General features: G+C 41.3%; 1 protein-coding gene across 3 annotated transcripts in view; it reads right to left on the minus strand.

The window, feature by feature from the left end:
• tmem39b (transmembrane protein 39B) overlaps window positions 1–8890 on the minus strand; it is a 70464-nt gene extending 61574 nt beyond the window's left edge. For all 3 annotated transcript variants that reach the window (XM_062962620.1, XM_062962619.1, XM_062962621.1), the window contains exons 1-8: window positions 8740–8890; window positions 6370–6561; window positions 4776–4995; window positions 3984–4067; window positions 3715–3866; window positions 2971–3307; window positions 2530–2717; window positions 1164–1284 (exon numbers count right to left, since the gene is read on the minus strand). In XM_062962620.1, coding sequence (XP_062818690.1) covers window positions 1164–1284; window positions 2530–2717; window positions 2971–3307; window positions 3715–3866; window positions 3984–4067; window positions 4776–4995; window positions 6370–6497 — 1230 coding nt within the window. In that variant the 5' untranslated portion in view covers window positions 6498–6561; window positions 8740–8890. The remainder of the gene's footprint in view (window positions 1–1163; window positions 1285–2529; window positions 2718–2970; window positions 3308–3714; window positions 3867–3983; window positions 4068–4775; window positions 4996–6369; window positions 6562–8739) is intronic.
• Window positions 8891–18417: the final 9527 nt, after the last annotated feature.

Genomic DNA, 18417 nt, shown 5'->3' on the forward strand with positions numbered 1-18417 from the left:
TTTGCGTTCAAATTGTTGCTTTATATACTAGCGGTTTTATTTTTTATTGTACTGTGTTTATTTTATGCGTTGTTTTAGGCACCTTGTGCCATATGTAAGCTGCCCAGAGTCCCTTTGGGGAGGCGGGGTACAAAAATAAAGTTGTTGTTATTATTATTATTATTCGAAACACAACAAGATGAGTCCACAGCAGACACTCTGCTGGCTGTTGTATTGAATCACACGTCGGACACTTCCCAAGTGTCTAGGACTGTGTGATGTATCGGCGAATAATGCGTGCAGATCCCAGTACAGTGGCCTTCTGCAGCTGGCAGATGGTAATTTTTGTCAGCGCTGATTGTGTTTAAGTGCAGGCCAAACTCTTTAGGCACTGCACCTGACCATCACTGGGACCACCTTGACCGGCTTGTGCCAGAGTCTTTGCAATTCGATCTTTAAATCCTCATATCGTGTCAGCTTTTCCAGTTGTTTCTCTTCAACCCTGCTATCACCTGGGATTGCAACATCGACAATCCATACTTTGTTTTTTAACATATTATTATTATTATTATTATTATTATTATTATTATTATTATTATTATTATTATTATTATTATTAAAAGAAACTCAAATGTAGGTCTCCAGAACGCAGATCTTCCCTACTCCTCCAAAGAGCTCCATTTCAGATTTTGGAAAGGAAGTAAAGAAATAAGTAAGTAAGGAGGGAATCTTCCCTCCTCCAAAGTAAGGCATTTTACAAAAACAAACAGAAACTGAACTGTTTGTTTGAGGCTGGATCCTCCCCCCTCCTCCTCTTGTCTCCAACGTGTTGCTTCCTGCCTTCATGAAGAGGTCACTCTGCTCCAGAAGCCAAATCCTCTTACACAGGAGAAGTGCTGCCCCAGGGCTGGAATGACATGCCTTCAAGTCTCCACCAGTTCAATGAATGGCTTTGGGGTCTCACAGGGGTCTACGTGTGTGTCTAAGTCAGTGGTTGTCAACCTGTGGGTCCTCAAGTGTTTTGGCCTAAAACTCCCAGAAATCCCAGCCATTTTTACCAGCTGTTAGGATTTCTGGAAGTTGAAGGCCCAAACATCTGGAGAACCACTGGTTTAAGTGGATTGCGGTCTTCTATGAGCTTTCTGGAGCTGGACTAGAAACTGCCAGAGGGGTAGAAGACTTACATGGAAGCGGAAGTGGGAGACGTCCGAAGGCACCGCCACGTTGTAATGGCCCACGGCTTTGTAAACGTTCTTGCTGTGCTTCACCAGTACTCCCTGGGGCCACATGCACTCCTCCGTCCACCTGAATGAGCACATCAAAAATCATGTGATACAGGAAGGAAGCGGGGACTCCTGTCAATCCAGGCCACAGGTTACTCCCAAGAAAGGGTTCGGAAGACAATTCCACAATCACACCTTTAGCCAAATAAATTACAAATAATTTGTTTGTTTCTTATTGTAGAAAGGTGTTTAGGGCACAATGGACTCCCAGTTCTCTTTTTTGTGAGTTAGCAAGGCCTGTTTGGTTGGTGGAGCCTCAGACTCCTTGGCACATTGATTATCATAATAACCACCATCAAGGTGACTTACAATAACATGATCATCATTGCCATCATCCTCATCACCATAGTTATCTTTTTTTCTACCCTGCCTTTCTTCCTATGCGGACTCAATGTGGCTTACAATAAAATCATCATCATCACCACCATCATCATCATCATCCATCTTTATTTCTACTCCACCTTTCTCCCCATAGGGACTCAAGGTGGCTTACGATAAAGTTATCACCATAATCATTATGATTATTTATTTATTTACTACATTTATATCTTGCTCTTCTCACCCCGAAGAGGACTCAGAGCAGCTTACAAATCAAATGAACATACAATGTATTATTAGAATAGTACAATATAAGCATTAAATTACTATATAGTACTATATCATTATATGGTAATATTATTATATTGTATTATTAGTAGTATAATATTGTATTCCATTATAATATTATAATCAATATTATATGTATATACAATATATTATATATTTATAAATTATTATACATTATACATACATACATATATATATATATATATATATATATATATATATATATAAATTAGCATAACATGTTGATTATGCCCATTATTATCATCATCTTTATTTCTATCCCACTTTTCTCCCCAGAGGGTCTCAAGGCAGAATACAATAATGTGACACCACCTAATACATTTAAAAACATGTCAAAATTAAAAACAATTAAGTTAAATGGGTGATGATGAAAAAATTAAAAAATATATTTTATTTATTACCTGCTTCTCTCTTTGGCTTAAGGCAGGACACAACATAGTTAAATACATCTATATAATCACATATTAAACATAAAGTGCAAGCATAAAAGCATATATTAAAACATACGCATACAGGCCCCAGGTTACGAACAAGATAGGTTCTGTAGAGTCCATTTGCACAACCAAGAGCTGCCCTTCCAAGCTTATCCCCAGCAAATGCAAATCCCCTAAAAGAAGGCGATGCTCGGAGCGCTACTCACTGATGCTGCAAAACGTTGGAGCAAAGGGCCGGGTCGACTTTCTGCCAGCAGCCCAGGTGCGCTGCAGCCTTATGGAGGAGATCACAATACCGGGCTGGGAGGAGATGCTGCATGAGGATGACTGAGGTGCTGATGGAGACCAGGAGGAAGAGCTCACAGGACCAGCGCTTGTCATAATACTGAGTGTTCTGGGGAGGGCAGGAAGGAGAGAGGCAGAGAGAGAGACAACGTAATGGCAGACAACGTTAATATCTGCCATTCTAAAGCAAAAGAGTAACCACAACAAAACTTACAGGTATAAGCTTTTGCAGTTTCCCAGGTTGTCCAAGTGCAAAAAATCTGCCTTAAGTCCCAGCTTTAGGGAGACGGGGAGTCAATAAAGCCTTAGTGCAATTTCAGAAAACAGAGACCACCTGTCACTTCACTACTGGGTAAGCGTACCTTCACGAACCAGACGGGCACAAAGGCCACATAGTAGGCGCTGAGCATGGAGCTGACCAGCACTTCCTTCATACGCCAGTTAAAGTCCATCTTTAGGAACTCCACCTCGTTGCGGATGAGGTCCGGGGAGAGGCAGCAGGCATGGCTGGGCATGGCCTCCGTGCCGCAGAGCGGGCGTGTGTGCTGTCGCCATGTCTCCTTGAGGGCCGCTAGATAGTCCTTGCCCCTAGGGCTGACTTCGCCTGTCTCCCGTGGCCCGATGCTGGCCACTTGGGAGAAGAGGCCCATCTTGCGGAAGTCGCAGTTCAGCTGCAGGAAGGGGACGTACATGCCAAACCTGGGAGAGAAGTGGAGGAAAAAAGAAAGAAAGCTGTTCTGAATGATGCTTTTATTTAGGTGGTATCATCCATACACAGGCACCCCCCAAGTTTCGAAGAAGAGCAGTTCTGTAGGTTGGCTCTTAAGTTGAATACATATATGATTAAACTTTGGATAATTCTAGCAAACACACATCTCTACTGTACTTATAACTCCAAAACACCAGCATAATCTCCCAATGTTTTATGTCTCCAAACCTGGACATAAAGTCTTTCCCTTTCCCTCCAATATATATATTGATAAATGGTTTCCACTCTTCTAAGACTGTGTCCAGTGGCTTATCCTAGAACAGCACTGTTAAATTGTCTATTTCTATGCAAATAATTGCACCTTCGAATCACCTACATATGAGAGAAGGGTACTCACGGGTAACATAGGAACAAGAGGTTGAGGGAAGAATACGTCCTGAACAGGTGGACTATCGATCTGAAGATCCAACCCGCCCCAGTAAGGACCGCAAAGCAAGTGATCACAAGGAAAATGGATCGTGGCAGAGAGACCTTGCCAGTGTGAGAAGCCTGGGAGGAGCCAAGAAGAAGCGCAAGACAGAAGTCAAATGATAACACTCCTTTTGGAGAAAGCCCCAGTAAAATAGACAGGAAAGACCCCCAATCCTGTAGTATCCCCATTTTTACCTCCTTTAGGATGGCCCCGATCAATCTCCTCGCGAGAACAATGGTCGTCACAGCAAGGACATTGAAGTCGATGAGATGAAAGTTCTGTGGGAGGAAAAGAAATGGAAAAGGAGAGCGCAAAAAGAGAGGTCTTGGAAGGAGGATAGAACTGGGGGAAACTTGTAGGAGTGAGTTTCTTTGGGTAACTGGAACATGCATGAAAACAAATCCAATTTACTGTTTGTTTATTTTTAGGTTGTCAATGATATCGAATTGGTTTTATTGTGAGCCGCAATGAGTTTCTTATTTTAGAGAAAGAGGGAAACGAACAATAAAGTCCAAGCTCTACTACGACAACTATTACATTACTATTATTACAGTGGTGGTGGTGGTGATGATGATGATGATGATGATGATTATTATTACGGTGATGGTGATGATGATGGAACCCACTACAAAAGAACCAAAGCGCTCCAGCTTCTTCTGGATTATAATCATACAATCTAGCAGCTGGAAAGGACCTCATAGAACCATCCAGTCTGACCCATAGATCCTGCAAAGAATTCCTACAACAACCATTGTTGGAAGCAGTATGAGGTCTTAACTTTTAATAAGGCTTTTAGGAAAACTTCATAACACACTAAGTGTTATTTTAAGAGAACAGGCAGTCCCAAAGTTAAAACAGGATAGGTTCTGTAGATTTGTTCTTACAGATCATAGAATAATAGAGTTGGAAGAGACCATATGGGTCATCTAGTCCAATCCCCTGCCACAATTTCTTAAATAGGTGACACAATAAAGAACGATACCTACCAAGGAAGTATGAGAAGGTGGGTGAGAAGGTGGATACCACCACACTGTCTTGTAGATGTTGATGTAGTGGACGAAGAGAGCAATGAGGTGGCAGAAGAAGAGCTGGAGCTCGAACAGGATGCTCCTCTCGGTGGGCAGCTCTGGGATCTTGCAGTGCCGGAGGGGGACCACCGTCTGGGCCGCCAGGGGAGGGCTGGACAAGCCTGTCCCCGAACCACTCCTATGGAAAAGAAAGGGGAAAAGAGGACTCAGAAAAACAGGAAGACTCACAAAGGAGGTGAAATAGAGAACAGTGCTCCTGTACCTTTACATTATGTTCTATTACTACTACAGTAGAGTCTCACTTATCCAGTGTAAATGTTGGATAAGCGAATATGTTGGATAATAAGGAGAGTTTAAGGAAAAGCCTATTAAACATCAAATTAGGTTATGATTTTACAAATTAAGCACCAAAACATCATGTTATACAACAAATTTGACAGAAAAAGTAGTTCAATATGGAGTAATGCTATGTAGTAATTACTGTATTTACGAATTTAGCATCAAAATATCATGATGTATTGAAAACATTGACTACAAAAATGCGTTGGATAATCCAGAACGTTGGATAAGCGAGTGTTGGATAAGTGAGACTCTACTGTACTACTATTAATTTTATTTCTTACCTGCCTTTTCCCCATGGGAACTCAAAGTGGCTTACAATATTATCACTAGCATTATTATTATTATTCTAACCATCTTTATTTCTACTTTGAATTTCTCCTCATGGGGACTCAAGGCGGCTTGCAATAACATTATCATCATTATCTATATTTCTACCCCGCCTTTCAATGTGGCTTACAGTCCTTCAAAGACGATCCCAAGGGAAAAACAGTCTAGACCTCAGAAATGCAATCCCATGGCTACAGGACAATTGTTGAATAGGCTTTATTCGACATGGCGAATATTCTCACCTCACACAGAAAAAAAAGGTTTTTGATGGAAGAGGACAGATCAGGAAGCGGGGCAAATTCCCATAAATACTGAAAAGTTTGGGAACTTGTTGACAGCTCAAAAGGATTTACACACACCTCACTAAGCCAGAAAACCCTGCACATGAAGACTAAGGGTGCATTTAAGGAGACTGTGAAAGTGTGCCAAACGTAGAGCACTTTAGGCACACTTTAACAGCTACGATTCAATATGATGGAATTCCAGGAAGTGCAATTTGACAAGGCCCTGAGCCTCCTCTGCCAAAAAGTGCAGGAGCCTCACCAAAGCATCACTCTCAGAAGTCCACAGCCTTGAAGCATGACAGTTCCTAGAATCATAGAGTTGAAAGAAACCCCATGGGCCATCTGATCTAGCCCCAGGAAAAGCACCATCAAAGCACCCCCGACAGATGGCCTCAGTTTCAAAGCCTCCAAAAGAAGTAGCTTTCACCACACTTCAAGGCAGTGAGTTCAACTGCTGAACAGGTCTTACAGTCAGGAAGTTCAACTAGTGTCAAACTCCATTAATTCTACAGTGTAGAGATGCACCTTTAGTTGACATAAGAGAGGTGTGAGGACAGGACAGAACTCTTATTCGAAGGGAAGAGACAACGTCTGCCTACCGGGTCCTTGAGCGCACACTGGTGACCGAGGAACTGGTGGAATGGCTGGCCCCTCCAGTGGCTCCACTTTCGCAGAGAGGGTTGCGGCAATAGGACGTCCGGTTAGGCCCTCGCCTTCCCCCTGCCATAACCACCACAAGGCGAAAGGGCTCCCTGGCAGCTCTCCTCAGATGACGCCTTTGGTTCTAAGGACTGGAAGGGAAAGCCCGGTTAAATCTGCAATTACTATAAAACATTATACTGGTTTTAAACATTGACAGACATCAGCTATGTGGAAGCTGCATGTGAAGACTTACTACAAACACAGATGATCTGAACTGTGACAGTATTTTTTATATATGATTTTTTATTTTAAAAACACAAATAATACATACCGTACACATACAAAACATTTACAATTCCCACCACCAACATGAGGATTGTTTTCTTTTACATATTCATTTCTTTTTGAGACAATTTTTATATCTCTATCTTATACATTCCCATCCTATATACTATATAACATTTGTATCTTATTTCTTATGGCTTGATCTCTGGATTGATTCATGACATAGTTCTTTATATTGGTACCATTTATTTACTGTCCATTTCGATTTATCTTTCCACTCTAATACTATTACTGCTTGTGTGCATTCAATTATTGCTTCTTTTATTTCACTTTTATTTCCCGTTTCCTCTCTTTTCCCTAATATCGCTATTTCCTTTGTTATGACCCACTCATATCCTAGTATTTGATTTGACTCATTTTATATAGTCTGCCAAAAATATTGTACATATTCATATTCCCACATCATGTGCATAAACCACCCTTTCTGATGACATCCATGCCAGCACTGACTACTCCCCTTTTTATAGCAGTATGCTAATTGGCAGGGTGTACAATACCATTTGTGCAATATTTTACGCCGGCTCTTCAGCTTAGAAATGGAGATGAGCACCAACCCCCAGAATCGGACATGACTGAACTTGATGTCTGGGTAAAATCTTTACCTTTACCTTATTATTATTAGGGAGGAAGTTCCAGAGGGAAGGGGAATAATAATTTGTTTGACCAGTCATATGACCATTTCAAAGTGCAACATAAATAAAAACAAGGCAAACAGGATGGGAGGACAGGCAGCTGACCATCTGTTTGCCGACAAAATCTTATTTTCCTCATTCTTCTTTCAGGAAATGTGCTCTTTTCTTGATAGCTTTCAGGATAAAAAGGCTTACTCTAATTATGGTGGATCTTTCTCGTCCTTGCAAGAGGACTGTCAGAAGATCATTTCTGTTGGGGGACCTAAAATTACATAGTAATGGATGTAAATAACTGTGTCGAAGTTCGGCATATGCTGGGCAGTCAATCAAAAAATGTTCGATATCTTCCACTATTTGATCTCCCCAGACACAACATCTCTCATTTCTAGGGATGTTACAGTAGCGACCAGTTTGCATCATAATACCGAGTTGTTCAAACCTGGCCCTGGTATATATTCTTCTTAAGGGTAACGGAACTGGAATAGTCAAATAGTGTTCTAAATGAGTATTCATTTTGTGGGAAGGGGAATATATTATTCTATCAAATTAAGGACACTGCTGCAAAATTTAATAGCTAAAATACCAAAGTCAAAATACTATCCGAATGTAAGGTATTTGGCCAGAAATGGAAAAGAAGGGCACAGGATGGTATATTTTGACAAATGGTAGATGTGCGTGAAGCCCAAAGAGTGGGTCGACAACAAAGCGGATAAAGGGAATAAAGTAAAATTATATTTATAATAATAATAATAATAATAATAATAATAATAATAATAATGTATTGTGTATCTATATCAAGCATGGGCAAAACTTGAGCCCTCTGGGTGTTTTGGACTTCAACTCCCATGAGGGCCTGAGGCTGTTAGGAATGATGGGAGTTGAAGTCCAAAACACACAGAGGGCTCAAGTTTGCCCATGCCTGATCTATATCTATACACAAAAATATCCATCCATCCACCTATCTACAATGCAGACCTGTCCTATGGCTTCTTCCTCTCTTTCTGCCCTCCTGGTTTCGAGGATTGACCACACTGCACTATTATAGCGCTATTATCCCGCTGCAATCACCATGGCAACATTAACCTAATTTCCAGGTGAGGATCATTTAGAAGCCTCAGTCAGGGGGCCACCCGTGCGTGGGCTCCATTAAACTGCACCTCCCAGGACTCCAGGGACACCGTTGCTATGGCAAAGCGGAACGATCGCGCAACAACAGAGCGGTGTGGACAGCCTAAAGCGGTCTCATCGGAAATGGGTTTTAGATGAAAGAAGGATCAAACGGGGGAGGGGGTGTTATGGGGCAGACCATGCAGCCTCCCTCCCTCCCAATTTCTTCCTCGTTTTCCTCACCCATTTCTTCTCAGTCCGGGATCAGAAAGCCGAAGGGAGCAAGATGGCGGGCAGCAAGGAGTGAAGGCGGCGACGGCAGCCCGGCGAGGGCAAAACGGTTCCGCAGCACTGGCGAAGTGTGCGCCACTGCGCAGGCGCGGCTGGGAGCACAACAAAGTGGGCGCCACTGCGCAAGCGCATCCGAGAACAAAGAGGCCTGCACGTGGAGGGAGAGGGCTCAGCCAAGAAGGCTACCTTTGGAGAATCTTGCCTTTCCTTTTCTAAAAGACGAAATGTAATGGCTGCAGGGTCCAGAGAAGCAGGCAGCTGCTGGGATCACGTCCCATGAGTCTCTCTTATAATCCAAAATGTTTGGGGCCAGCATCTCCCCCCTCCAGATATATTATTTTATCTATTTATTTGTTTGGGTACCCAGCAATGCCCGGGTTATTTGAAAAGGGCATTGCTTGTTTATGGTTGTTAGGTAATGTAAGTTTGGTCATGTTATTTATTTACAGTATTTATATTCCGTCCTTCTCATCCCGAAGAGGACTCAGGGCGGATCACATATAAGGCAAACATTTAATGCCATATAACAAAACAGAGACAGACACAGAGGCAATTTAAACCTTATCCAGCTTTCCTGAGGATATGCTTGATTCCGGCCACAGGGGGAGCAGCTGCTTCATCATCCACTGCGATGGCAACTTCCTCATTCCAACAGCGGCTGATTTTATGGTGTCGTAAATTAGCCTCCCCACATATAAGTGGTACCTACATTTCCTACTTGATAGGCGCAACTATCTTTCAGGTTGCTTAGGTCAGCAACGAGCAGGGGCTATATTTTATTTTTAATTGTTGGGTGCTCACCCCGACAGGGGCTGGCCTCAAACTCATGACCTCTTGGTCTGAGTGATTTATTGCAGCTGGCTGCTAACCAGCCTGTGCCACAGCCCCACTATGTCTTAAGAAAAAAACCCCAGTGTGCGTGTATTTATGTTTTTTAATAAATGCTCCCATTAGAAAATGTGTAAGGATATGGGTGAAATAAAATTCCCAAAATTTTTTGAGTCCATCCTCCCCAAGCGCCGCCAGTCATCACAGTTGACCATGTTGGGTCTGTGTGCCAAATTTGGTCCAGATCCATCACTTGCGGGGTGTGTTCTCTGAATATGGGTGAACTATAACACTCTGATGCCAAGGTCAATCACCCCAAAGTCCACCAGGATGCAAAGTTGGCAGCATTGGGTCTGTGTGCCAAGTTTGGTCCAGATCAGTCACTGGTGTGGTTCAGAGGGCTCATGGAATGCAAGTGAACTATGACTCTCAGAGTTAAAGGTCAGACACCCCCAAAGTACACCAGTATTCCCAATTGGCCATGCTGAATTTGTGTGTCAAGTTTGATCCAGCTCTGTCATCAGATGGGTTCATAAGGGTGAACTATAATGTCTGGATGGAGCCCTTGATAGCACAGCGGGTTAAACCGCTGAGCTGCTGAACTTGCTGACCAAAAGGTAGGCAGTTCAAATCCAGAAAGCGGGGCGATCTCCTGCTATTAGCCCCAGCTTCTGCCAACCTAGCAGGTCAAAAACATGCAAACGTGAGATCAATAGGTACCGCTCCGGCAAGAAGGTAAAAGTGCTCCATGCAGTCATGCTAGCCATATGACTTTGGAGGTGTCTATGGATAACGCCGGCTCTTCAACTTGGAAATGGAGATGAGCACCAACCCCCAGAGTCCGACACAACCAGACTTGATGTCAGGGGAAAACCTTTACCTACCTATAGACTTGGGAAGAGTCAGCATATCGATAGAAATATGTTCTGTTAGAAGTAATGCAGTTCATAACTGAAGGCATGCTTTTAAGGGGGAGATCCCCCTACAAATAAAACCCCATCCTTTAATACAGGGGTCCTCAAACTTTTGAAGTGGAGGGCCGATTCATGGTCCCTCAGATTGCTGAGGGGCCGAATTATCATTTGGAAAAAAAAAAGAACAAATTCCTATGCTCACAGCACATGTCTTATTTATAGAGCAAAAAAAACCCCCAACATTTATTTATTTACAGTATTTACTACATTTCTACCCCACCCTCTCTCATCCCGAAGGGGACTCAGAGCAGCTTACAAGTTGTATGTACATACAATATATATTATTAGCATAGCACAATATTAGCATTATATATTACTATATTGTACTGTACCATTATAACATATTATTAGTAACATTACATTTAATATATAATATATAATTAATTTTTTTTGTGTGTCAGGAGCAACCGGAGTTGCTTCTAGAGTGAGAGAATTGGCCGTCTGCAAGGACGTTGCCCAGGGGACACCCGGATGTTTTGATGTTATTACCATCCTTGTGGGAGGCTTCTCTCATGTCCCCGCATGGAGCTGGAGCTGATAAAGGGAGCTCATCCACACTCTCCCCGGGTGGGATTCGAACCTGGCAGCTTTCAGGTCAGCAACCCAACCTTCAAGTCACTTAGTCCACTACGCCATCTGGGGGCTCCATATAATTAATATTGTTATATTATACAATATTATTATATTGTATTATTATTAGCCGCCCTGAGTCCCCTATTGGGTGAGAAAGGTGGGGTAGAAATACTGTAATAAATAAATAAATATTATATTGTATTACATTATAATATTATTATCAATATTATATGTATACGCAATATATTATATTGATACCATATCATTCGTTTACAATATTTCATTTACAATATTAGTAAATGAAAGAACAATACAATATTTAAAATTAAAAATAATTTTAACCAACATACTGTAAACTTATCAGGATTTCAGTGGGAAGTGTAAGCCTGCTTCTGACCAATGAGATAATCAAGTAGGATTGTTGTTGTTGTGTGCCTTCAAGTCATTTCAGACTTTGGGCAAGCCTAAGTCTAAAACTGAGGGCGGGGGCCAGGTCAATGGCCTTGGAGGGCCGCATCCGGCCCCCGGGCCTTAGTTTGGGGACCCCTGCTTTAATACCATAGAAACTGTTCAGAGCTTTCCAAACTGTGTTCCCCACAAATGGAATTAGAATATCTATATCTTAACGGAAAAGTTAAAAGACTGATGGGAAATATGCTTGGGGATGTTCTTGATTTTTTGTTGTTGTTGTCGGATTGTATGCAATGTGATGTGTTTGAGATATTGTAGAATGAGGAAAATGAGAGCTTGTACATTTGGATTGATAAATAAAAACAAATTTAAAAAAAAAGAAAAGAAGAATATCTATATCTACACACACACACATACTCAGTGTGTGTGTATGTATGTTTCCATGAGATGAGTCCCCACATGTTTTGCTATGCACGTGTCTGCATTATTATTACAGAATTATTTCCCATTAATTTCATTTATACAGTCAGATTATATATTCATGACAACATGAATTAAAACGTTTTTCTAGTCCTTGTGGCAAAGGTGGGTAAACACAGGAGTCTGTAAACTGCATGGAAGCCTCAAGGCAATTTTTGCAACCTTTTCCCCAAACTGCACCACTGAATCTTAGAGGTTATCACAATCTTAGTGGCTATCACAACATTTAATGCGACCCTTAAGGCAGGGATGGGCAAACTGTGGCCGACATATGCCCCCTAGATTCCCTTTTTGGGTTCCCCAAAGCTTCCACTTAAAAAGAAAATTGCACTCCTGGTTTGAGACCATAATAAAGTTCAATCATTAAAAGAAAATGGCACAGATTTCCCAACGTGATCCATTTGCAACTTGGAAACTGAATATTCCGGTGGAAGAAGGAAACATGGTCAAATGAATGATTAAGGTGCAACCAATCTTTACAAAAGAACGGCAGAACCTTTATTGAAATAGTATTAGAAACGACAGCACGTCACAGAGCCTCACGTTCTCCGTCCTGGCAACAAACAGGTCAAGGGACAGTTGGGCAAACAAGTAAACAAACACCCTCCAGGAAACCAGCCGTGGGACTGGCACCCGGCAAAACCGTGTCACTAGGTCAGCATCTGCCCCAATTGTTCAGAGACGACATTGACACTGACGGGATTCGCCTGCGATGGTGTGATGTGAACCTATGCCAGCAAAGGTGCAAACCCCATGTGTCATGTGAAAGAGGGTCATGTTTACACTCCCCTTCTCCTTGTTCTAGACCTGTTCTAGAGGGATTTCTAGCTCTTTGGAGTAAGTTTTTGATGGTATGAAGGAGGATGCAGCAAATGGGAGAGATTTTAAGGCTTCCCTCCAGTGTCTTGTCAGCAACGGGCAAATGAATCATTGCATCCTATATTTTGAGGTGTTTATCACTCAGTTTTTAGGACTTGTCACCAGTGTTGATTATGACTTAAATGCATAATACACACATACAAACATATGTGTATGCAGATCTATCTATCTATCTATCTATCTATCTATCTATCTATCTATCTATCTATCTATCTATCTATCTATCTATCTGAGGAGCCCTGGTGGCGTTAAAGCCCTGAGCTGGAGACCGAAAGGTCCCAGGTTCAAACCCCAGGAGCGGCGTGAGCGGCTGCTGTTAGCTCCAGCTCCTGCCAATCTAGCAGTTCAAAAACATGCAAATGTGAGTAGATCAATAGGTACCGCTCCGGCAGGAAGTTAACGGCGCTCCATGCAGTCATGCCGGCCACATGAGCTTGGAGATGTCTATGGACAACGCCGGCTCTTCGGCTTAGAAATGGAGATGAGCACCAACCCCCAGAGTCGGTCACGACTGGACTTTGTCAGGGGAAACCTTTACCTACCTACCTACCTATCTGTATTTCAAAGTATGTATGTATGTCTGTCCCACAAAGGCTGTTGCTAGGTGCAGTGGCCCTCTGTGATATCACTGGATGGACTGTTGCTAGGGAAAGGATTAGCTGTTGCTAGGTGAAGTGGCCCGCTGATGTCAATAAGAAAGTGACATGTGAATGAGAGGGAGGGCAGGAGGAAAGAAAGAAAAACAGACAGAAAACAAAAGAGAAAGGAAGGAAAAGAAAAAGAAGGAAGGGCATAGAAAAGTGAAAGAAGGGAAAGAGGAAAAGATATGAGGGGAGGGAAAGAAGATGAAGGGATGAAAGCATTGGGGTAATGGGCTCTCTGAACATCTGGGCATATATACTCTAGTTATAAAAATAAATCTCTGAGGTCCTAGTACAAATAAATTGGCCAGTGATTTAGAAGCTGTAGTGCTCCTTGCTGAAGAATACACTCTAAATAACCATTCCCCTCCCTCAGCCATCTTCTTGGTTTTGAGGATTGCCTCCTGTCGAGAGAAAAAGGAGAGAAGGTTAGATGAATGTAATCTAACCAGCAATTATGGGTCAACACCTCGATTATCAAATCTTCCAAAGAAGCATCTCCTTTTTTTGGAGGCCTTTGAACCAATATCAAACGGACAATAGTTATGTATTCCTGCATGGGGGCAATTGGGCTCAATTACCCCCTTCCAAACACAACTTTTAAAAGCCTTCTCTATCTTCCAGTTCCCATCTCCCTTTGTATTTTAAAGCTCCAGCAAACTCCCCAAAGGAGAATAAAGAGAGCAAAATAGAAACTATATTTAAGAGGAGGAAATTTAGTCCATTCCGCAAACCAGTCTTGGGACACATTGAAGACTAACCTGGTGTTATTTTTAATCTCTTAAGCTTGCAGTTTGGTCCCAGTTGTACAAACAAGGAAACCCAAGCAGCGATCTATCACTCACAACAATGAATTCATGCTGAAAGACTCTTTTTGATGATTATTCCGGACCAATGATCGTTCTGCAACCGCTAGAGGGAGCTCCTTTGCTATCCTTGGGTAGCAGGCAAACAAAGGGACCATGTGCCTGTTTATACAGCAGCCTCCATTCCCAAGGAGGCCATTTTCAGAGCCAGGGAATGGATCCTGCTCTCAAATAACCTCTGCCATTGTTGTTCCGTGTGTACGAATGCATTGCCATATGCAAGTGCCTTCAAATCATTGGTCTACTTAGAATTTCACAGGGTTTTCTTAAGCAAGGAATACTCAAGAGACAGTTTGCCTTGCCTCTTTAAGACAGGTAGCTCACAGCACTTAGCATTCCTTAGCAGTCTCCCTTCCAAGTACTCGCCATGTTTGGCTTCCTAGACCGGAGGGGAAGGGCTGCCTTATTTGTATTTACAGTGTTCCCTCACTTATCGCTGGGGTTAGGTTCCAGAACCACCCGCAATAAGTGAAAATCCGCAAAGTAGGGACACTATATTTATTTTAATATTTATACACTATTTTAGTAGTTACACACTATTTTAAGTCTTTATCAACCAATCGTATGTTGATAAATCTCCTCCTCTTCCCATTGCCACTTGGGCTCCTTTTCATTCCCTTTGGCTTCTCCTTCCTTAGGCTGTAAATTGTAATTTTTTATGATTTATAATAGTCTTTTAGAGTTTATTGAAGGACCGTGAATTAAAGAATCCACAAAAAGTGAACTGCGGAGTAGTGAGGGAACACTGTACACAACAGCAGCAACATTTATACTTTAGAGAATAGGAGATAATTCAAAATCTGCAATATCTTCTCTCTATATAAAAGTCAAAGTATGTATGGGTTGTTGTGAGTTTTCTGGGCTGTATGGCCATGTTCCGGAAGCATTATCTCCTGACATTTCTCCCACATCTATGGCAGGCATCCTCGGAAGTTGTGAGGTCTGCTGGAAGCTAGGCAAGCATGGCCCAGAAAACTCACAGGAACCATTAATAATAATAATAATAATAATAACAATAATAATAATGAGGAACATTATTAATACAATAATAATGATCGGTACATTGGGTGTCGTGCCAAAAATCTCAGCCGGCATTTGGAAACAATAGACATTGACAAAATTATGATCTGCCAACTGCAAAAGGCCACCGTACTGGGATCTGCACGCATCATCCAAAAATACATCACACAGTCCTAAACACTTGGGAAGTGTTCAACTTGTGATTCTGTGATACGAAATCCAGGATATCTATCTTGTTTGCTGTGTCATATTTCGTTGTGTCAATAATAATAACAATAATAATAATAATATAGTAAAAATGCCCCCAAATCAAGGACCAGTCAATGCAGTCTTAAAATGTTACTAAGAGTCTTTTGACTCCATTCAATTGAATGGAAAGAGTAGAATCGCTTACCCAGCAGGTCTTCAGCAAGAGTTGTTCGCCCCAAACATCAGAGCGCCTCCTGCAAACAGAGAAATAGTGTCAGTCTCTGCAAAAGAGCACACAAAGTGAAAGAAATGTTCACAAAATTCTCGCATGCAATTTAAATATTCCAGGAAAAAGAAAACATGCAACTTAATACCTAAGAGCTAAGGCAATTTTTAAATACAGTGACCAGCAATATTGGGCCAATAAGGGTTGAGGTTTTACTTGAATAACTGAGATTTTGTCGGCAAACACACCAAGGACTAGCTATGTCCAGTTTTTTGATATTTAAAGTTCGATGCTTTGGTTCTTATTGTCACTATTTTGCCCAAGTTTTCACGTTTACATTGACAAAAAAGGGCACAAGTATTAAAACATTATTGCTAATTTATGCAGAAGCAAGTGGATGTATTTTAAGTTATCTCTTTTTAAAAACCATCTCGTTTTTCTTTTTTTTGGTTTTAAAAAACAATGTTTTACATTTAAAATTTAACATTTGAAGAACTGCTTCATTAATAGAGAAATAAAGAAGTTTATGCAAGTTGCCGTCACAGTTTAATGTAAAAAGAAATGTGCTATTAAAATCAGACATTTAGGTTACCTTTTTGAGTTTTTCGGTGCATGTTAGCTTTAAGACATCCTGATTTCTCCTGCGATAATTTTCCTTTAAAAGGGGGGTTTTGGGCGATCTTTTCATCAAGCAAGACATTAAGAGCCCTGAAAGCTGACTCCAAACCGTTGTGGAAAATTCAGTTATTTACATGGTTTTTTAATATAAAAAATATAACAATCTACAAAGACAACTCTCTTCTTTTTGTTGTTTGCTTTTTTTTGTCTGGCTTTTAAAAGTAGCTTCCTTCAATCATGCTATAAGCAATTTTTGACAGTAACAGTGGATTCTTTTTTTCCACCACCCAGCAGTTACATTCCCAGTGAATTCCCAATTTTAAATGCTTATTTCTGTTTGTGGTGCCAAGAAGATAAACAAGGTGCCCCAACCCTAACAGCCATCTGTGCCGCTATTATGGCAAACTTGGAAACAGCCATTTGGCCTGGATGCCTGGTAAGAGTTCGATCAGCGCTTCCCAAACTGTGTTCCACGGAGCCCTGGGGTTCCATGAAAGCATAACATGGGTTCCGTGAAGAAGTCTTAAAAATTTAGATTTATAACTAACCACTACGAAGCCACCTATTTAATTTACAATCTCCCTAACTGCTATCTTGTTCTGCAACTTCTGCTATCCAGTATATTACTGGCTACACATTTCAACATTTTACGAGTCAATTTCTCACATTGACCTCACATTTCTTTTAGGAATGTTATCTTTCTTTTTTGATATTGGGAAATAATTAATAAGATATCAATTGAGTACAATTGATTCAAAAACTAGACGTTATATAAATAAAATGGGGAGAACGTTTCATAAAATGATTCAGAATGTATCTCAGCATGGCGCAGTCTTTAAGACTCTGTTAAGCAGAGTCTGGATGGCCATCTGTCGGGAGAGCTTGGGTATTCCCATATGGCAGATTGAATTGTATGATTCTGGGGTCCCTTCCAACTCTTAAGATTTGATTATTCACAGGCCAGATGGCCATCTGTTGGGAGTTTTGATTGTCTTCCTGCCAAATCAAAAGAGGTTGGACTGGATGGCCCTTGGGGGTTCCTTCCAACAATAAGATTTTATCTGCAGGCTGGATGGCCATCTTTTGAGAAGGTTTGGGTGGTGTCTGCCTATATGGCAGAATGAGGTTGGATTGTATGATCTTTGGGGTTCCTTCTATGATCTTTCAGGTATAGAGTTAGGGTTCTACAGAAAATCAAAGTCTTCTGATGGGTTCCATGACCAAAAAAGTTTGGGAACCGCTGATTGAAATTTTCCCCAGACAAGAAAGTTGGTTTTCTCTCTCTCAATTGAACCAGGGGGCAGAATGGCTGTTTGCAAAGTTGTGGATATTTATGCCGCTTAATCTCTTTCCTGCGCCCTACTAAGCTTCCGCTTGTGCTCTGTAATGAATGGCTTTGAAACCCGGTCTGGTTGTCTTGGGAGAAGGAAATCTCGGGCCCCGAGAAGGAAGATTCGGTTTCCTATTAGTTAAAAAAAAAGGCATGTGAAATTTTTGAGGACACTGTGCTATACTTTTGACAAAGCAAGACTTTAAGGTCAAACGCTCTGAAGCTTTTCTGCAAAGGGAACAATCTGCAAGCCTCACCAAAACAAATGGAGGGTTTGCAAAAGAATAGGGCCTGTTGAAAGCAAGAGCTTTTTTAGGTTTGTGTGTGTCTATGAAGTAGCTGCCGCCGCCCATAGACTTAAGCTCAAAACAGCAGCAGTTCAATGAAACCGAACATTTAATGCTGCCTCTCAAAGGCCAGCTTCAGAAACAACAGGCTCAAATTTCCATGGGGTGAAAAATAACATTTTGTATAGAAATATAAAACTCATCTGGCTTATATATATGTACATAAATATATATATACATATATATAAAACACCTTTTTAAAAAATTGATTTTAAGAGTCTTTTAAATACATGTAATAACACTATGTA

Source organism: Anolis carolinensis, unplaced genomic scaffold (assembly GCF_035594765.1).
Source record: "Anolis carolinensis isolate JA03-04 unplaced genomic scaffold, rAnoCar3.1.pri scaffold_10, whole genome shotgun sequence".
Classification (NCBI taxonomy): Eukaryota; Metazoa; Chordata; class Lepidosauria; order Squamata; family Dactyloidae; genus Anolis; species Anolis carolinensis.